We start from the raw sequence: 6,000 nt of genomic DNA, 5'->3' as shown, positions 1-6,000 counted from the left end.
GAGAGAGAGAGAGAGAGAGAGAGAGAGAGAGAGAAAATTGCAATCCTCATTAATGGTAGAATAATTTGCTCTTATTTGAGCTTTTATGTGTTACGACATGGTATCAGTGAGTGTCATATGTGGAGGACACTGTTTGGGGAACAGCCATGAACAGCAACAGCATAACATCAAGTACAATGCAGAGACCTGTGAAGATTGCCACCTAATGAGAGGAGACAGATACTGTTATAATCCAGCATGACAGATATGGTGCATCCCACTTTCCTGATTCTGGAATCCACATTTTCCTTGTGTGTGTGTATGGGGTGGGGGAAGAGGCACACATGCCAGTGTGGCTTGAACTGAGAGCCTTTTTTGCCTAAGGCTGGTGCTCTACCACTTGAGCCATACCTCCCTTCTTGGCTTTTTGGTAGTTAATTGGAGATATAAAGTCTCAAGGACTTTCCTGCCTGGATGGCTTTGAACTCCAGTCCTCAGATCTCAGACTCCTGAGTAGCTAGGATTACAGATGTGAACTAATGGCATCCAATTCATTTTCACATTTCTGAAATTGAGTCTGGCTTCCACAGTGTCATCCATCATTGTCCCTGTATAAAATAACAACACATCTTTATTCTTTCTAAGAGCCGTAAAATAAATGGCATGTTAGAGTTGATAGACTATAATAACATAGGCATGCACAGGAAACAGAGAAAGGCATACTTATCTTGGTTGGTGAAAAGACAGAAGGAAGGGTATTTGTGTGTGTGTGTGCACGCACACACACACACACACATACACACAGGTAAACATAAAGGCTTCACTGAGCTAACTAGAACTGAATGTTCAAGAACAAGTCAAAATTTACCAAGCTGAAAGGGATAAGACAAGTCTCTGTGTGTGTTGGCAGTGGGGGTGGGGGGGATTACAGTAGAGGAGAGGGTATCATTTTAGAAGTATTTGGTATAAAGCTACATCTGCAATGAGGCAATCATTCCTGTGGTATCTGCACAGCTAATCTCACTATTTCTGTGGTCCTTGATGTCATGAGCAGGTTCACATTTCTAGAGATTTCTTCCTTTCCTCCCTGAGGCCAGGCTCAACAGGACTTTCTCAGCCTTGATTAGAAGGGAAAGAAAATAGAATGAAGAAAGGCTTAACAGTTGATTCTTCTCTGTGTGATTCATCTGGGTGTGATCACTTTTCTGCAGATGTTGTATAGTTTCATTGAACTGAACCCAAAATTAAATGGAAAGAATATTAATAAAATTCAGGAGTTTATGAATATATCTCCACTCTGGAGGTCTGTTTCCTCTCAAGTTTTCAGTTCTGTAGAACCTGTCCTTCCTTAGAGTTTACAAGTTTGGCCTGCTTTTGGACAAGATGTGAAAATAAAACCAAAAGTCCCATATTGGTGAAATAAAGTTTAATAAAGCTTCAGTTTCTCCGTGTGTGTGTGTGTGTGTGTGTGTGTGTGTGTGTGTGTGTGTGTGTGTGTGTGTGTGTGTGTGTGTGTGTGTGTGTGCTGATCCTAGAGCTTGAACTCAGCGCCTGGACGCTGTTCCTGAATTCCAGATCCACTTCCAGCTTTTTTGGTAGCTAAGAGGCAATAAGAGTCTCATATGGCCTTTCCTGCCCTGGCTGTCTCTGAACAATGATCCTCTGATCTCAGCCTCCTGAGTAGCTAGGAATACAGATGTGACCCACCAGCACCTGACTCCAAAGATATATACATATATATATAATTTTTATTGTTTATTTTTGTCAGTTGTGGGGCTTGAACTCAGGTCCCAGGTGCTATCCCTGAGCTCTTTCCCTTAAGTTAGTGCTCTACCACCACTTCCATTTTTCTGGTGGTTAATTCAAGATAAGAGTCTCACAGATTTTCCATTACAGGGCTTGCCATCCTCAGATCTCAGCCTCCCAGTAGCTTGGGTTACAGGCATGAGCCATCCGTGCCCAGTTAATTTTTTTGGGGGGGTCCGGTCCTGGGGCCCGAACTCTGGGCCTGGGTGCTGTCCCTCAGTTCTTCAGCTCAAGGCTAGCGCTCTACCACTTGAGCCACAGTGCCTCTTCCGGCTTTTTTCTGTTTGCTTATGTGGTGCTGAGGAATCGAACCCAGGGCCTCATGTATGCAAGGCAAGCGCTCTACCACTGAGCCACCTTCCCAGCCCGTGCCCAGTTAATTTTTAGAAATATTTCTGCTCAAGTTCCTATGGGGGAAAAAATTAAAAACTGAATTAAAATTAAGACTGTGCACACTCCTTCAAAGGTGAGAATTTAGAATTGCTTGTTTTTTAATAGCCTATGTCATAAAGACTATTTTTACATAAGATCACTATCTCAATAAAGCATCATTCTATTAACGTCATTCTCCACTTGGACAGGAGAAAGTTTTGAACCGTAGCATGAAAGTCTACCAGAAGACGACGTTCTCCTCCCGAATGAAGAGCCGGTCACACTTGGGCCAGCTGACTTTTTACTCTGACCCAGGGGGTTCATTGGAAAATATGGGGCTAGATCCCACTCTCATTCTCAGGTTGACAGAAGGTAAGTCTGAATGACTATTTCTTGGACAACATGATTTTGAATATTACCTTAGGTAATTTGGAGAATTTTCTGGAGGTGAGAAAAACAGCTGTCTCGCAGTGATGGAAAGGGTCTTTAGATGTTGAGAGGCAGGAGAGAAGTCTATTTTAAATAAGGAAACATACCTTTCCAACAAAAAGGTTAACTGATTTTCACATCTTTTAGGAGGAAACTCACTGGCAAAGGTGGGGGCCGGGTAACTTAAAAACTAAAGACTCTGATTATCCCTACTGAGATTTGTTTGTTTGTTTTTTGTTTTTGTCAGTCATGGGGTTTAAACTCAAGGCCCAGGTGCCACCCGTTGGGCTTCATTGCTCAAGGTGAGAACTCTACCACTTTGAACCACAGAGCCACTTTCAGTTTTCTGGGGGTTAATTATAGCTGAGAGTCTCAAGGACCTCCTTGCCTGTGATCCTCACATCTCAACCTCCTGAGTAGCTAGGATTAAGGTGTGAGCCTCTGGCACCCAGCTCCTACTGAGTTTTAGATGTAGAAATATAGAAATTTTCTAAGGTTGGAGAAACTAGGATTGCTCGTGCTGGAAAACTCATAGAACTAGGAAGCTAATGGAATTAAATAAGCTTGCCTGTTATTGCAAAAACAAAAATACAACCCTGATCTTATTGACCTTTAGCATCTAAAATATTATAAGATGCTAATTAAAAGTAACTACAATAATTAAAAGAATAATTGATTATAGGTGGGTTTTATCTTTATGTCTCAGTCTGATATTACATATAATGGCGAGCTGAAAGTCATCAAGTACATTTAAAATAGCAAGTCATATATCTGAGAAAGAATTCTGAGGGAAATTGACTTGGTTCCTCCCCCCCCCCCACTGGGAGCTTGAACTCAAGGCTTGGACACTGACCCTTAGCCTTTTCACTCAAAGTTGGTGCTCTACCATTTGAACCACAGCCCCACTTCTGGCTTTTTTTGAGTAGTTAATTGGAAATAAGAGTCTCACAGGCTTTCCTGCCCAAACTGGCTTTGAACCATGACCCTCAGATTTCAGCCTCATGAATAGCTACAATTACAGGCATGAACCACCAGCATCTAGCTGAAATTGTTAGGGTTTATTATTATTATTATTTTGTTTATGTGCTAGCGAGGAATCGAACCCAGTGCCTCATGAATGCCAGGCAAGCACTCTACCATTAAGCCACATTCCCAGCCCTGATACTGTTAGTTTTGTTAGAGGTGAAGGTGGTAGTATACTTACGTTTTGAAACTGCCTTGTCTGGGTGAATTACCTACAAAAGCAGTCATGGATAAAATGATCCAAGGATTCTGATTTTTCTATATAGTACTCCAGAAAGGGGAAATGGAGGAGAGGGACAAAAGATAAGATGGATAAAAGGTTAATAGTGTTGAAGTAGGTGCCAAGTACATGGGGGTCCATTAGATGCTTCTCCTTTTACATCAGTATTGATGATTTCCATTATATAAAGTTGTTGTTGTTGTTTTTCAGTCCTGGAACTTGAACTCAGGGCCTGGGCTTTTTCACTCAAGGCTAGTGCTCTACCACTTGAGCCACAGCACCACTTCCAATTTTCTGGTGATTCATTGGAGATAAGAATCTCACAGACCTTCCAGCCCAGCCTGGCTTTGAACCATGATCCTCAGATCTCAGCTTTCTGAGTAGCTAGGCCTACAGGTGTGAGCCACCAGTGCCCAGCTATATTTTTTAAGATTTAAAAGAGAGCTATGTTCTATGGGCTGGTTACTTTGGCATATAGTTTAATCCTCAACAAAATGCCATCAGATCTGTTTGCCTCGTCCTTGTACCTGATGAATGTAGTTCAGTGAGTTTGAGTCACCCCACAGCTCTAAGTGGATACAGAAGTCAAGTCAAGGCCTGTCTGACTCCAAAGCTTGTTGTTACCTACCAAGTAATAGTGATTAACACCTAGTACAATCGTTGTTGCTATTATATAATGGCCTGCAAAATCAAATGATTGCACATTCTAATTGTATTGTCTAGATAATAGTGGCTAACAATTATTAAGAAGTCACTGAGTGTTTTATAATCTATTGCTTCATTTCCTTCTGCCAATACCACATGTAACCAAGTCATAAACTACTTAGGCTAACTTTTGAGTCTCTATTTCAGTAGCTTTCTAAAAAGCCAGAGGTAGAATAATTATTGTTTGTCTTTCAAATTTGGTGTTTTCCCCTTGGTTTCCTCCTCCTAAAGCAACAATCCCTATCTGGGACATTGCAGAAGGTACAGGAAAAGGAGAGCCAGAGAGAAATGGGTAGTAATTCTTAAAGCTTCACCTTGGAAGAAACAGAGACTGTGTCCATGTGACTGTGTGGCCACGTCTCACCGCCGCTGAGTGATTTATGTGTATAATTTTCCAAACTGGGGGAAAAAAAACTTTTCATAGTTTTTTTTAGTATTTCCTGTCTTGTTTTCTACATGATCAAATGAATGATCATCTTCTCCTTTCCTGATACAAATTCAGCTGTGGTGTCAACAAACATGTTGCCTGAGGACCCCATGTTTCTGTCTAGATTGACTATCTGTTATGATTTTAAGCAGTTCCATCCTGTCCATTGCAGCACAGGCTTAGAAAAAGCCTCTCCCTCTCCCCTCATCTGACTTGAAGGGACTTATGCAAAGATATTGACGTTGCTAAGCTTCAGGACCCAAATAGGTAGTAATGAATTCTCTAGAATACAATTGGACACCAAAATTAAGCCTAGATACATGCTGAATGTAATGACTTTTTTATTCTTCTTCCATATAGCATCTTTGAAAGATAATGAACATTAAAGATAATATTCAATATTCTTTACAGGTGCAGATGCAAAAAAGACTCTCTTTGACTTTATAAATGACCAGAGAAGCAGGTTTCTACTTGAGGTAGTAAAGATAAATTTTCTTCCACTAGCTGAACAGAAAACATCTTGTATTACGTTGCCAAATATTTACCTTGACATAGTATTTTTTCACAACATGTCCCAAGTCTATTGGCTGAATGAATTGGTTCATTCTTCATTTACTTGGGTAATATTTATTGAATGTTTACCATGTGCCAAGTAGTGAACACACACACACACGCGCGCACACACACACACACACACATTCCTCAGGGAGTTTATATTCTAGTAATCTATTAGGAAAATTACTTTTGAGGATATCTCCCATTTTTTCAATTCTCTCTCCCAAAAACCTTGGTGACACTCAAGAAATCCAACTTAATTTAGGACTTCTTGAAGTTTTGGTTGAATATGGTGGGAATCAAAGCATACTGGAAATTCAGAGAATTCTGAAATCTAACCCATATCTTTGTTTCAGCATTTGATGAAAATAACAAAAAACTTTTATCCTACCATCAAAAACCTTTCATGAGAAACCAGTCCATGTAACTGAAAATGTGATTATTTAGTATCTCTATATAAATATTCAATATTCACTTAGTATCT

At 40.4% G+C, this 6,000-nt stretch overlaps 1 protein-coding gene across 1 annotated transcript in view; it reads left to right on the top strand.

Moving 5' to 3' along the window:
- The first annotated feature begins 97 nt into the window (after positions 1-97).
- Ccdc38 (coiled-coil domain containing 38) overlaps positions 98-6,000 on the top strand; it is a 29,901-nt gene continuing 23,998 nt past the window's right edge. The window contains exons 1-3 of the mRNA XM_013018934.1: positions 98-106; positions 2,367-2,529; positions 5,373-5,437. Of these exons, the coding sequence (XP_012874388.1) occupies positions 98-106; positions 2,367-2,529; positions 5,373-5,437 (237 nt within the window). The remainder of the gene's footprint in view (positions 107-2,366; positions 2,530-5,372; positions 5,438-6,000) is intronic.

Source organism: Dipodomys ordii, unplaced genomic scaffold (assembly GCF_000151885.1).
Source record: "Dipodomys ordii isolate 6190 unplaced genomic scaffold, Dord_2.0 Scaffold3, whole genome shotgun sequence".
Lineage (NCBI taxonomy): Eukaryota > Metazoa > Chordata > Mammalia > Rodentia > Heteromyidae > Dipodomys > Dipodomys ordii.
This window is presented reverse-complemented; position numbering and strand designations above follow the sequence as displayed.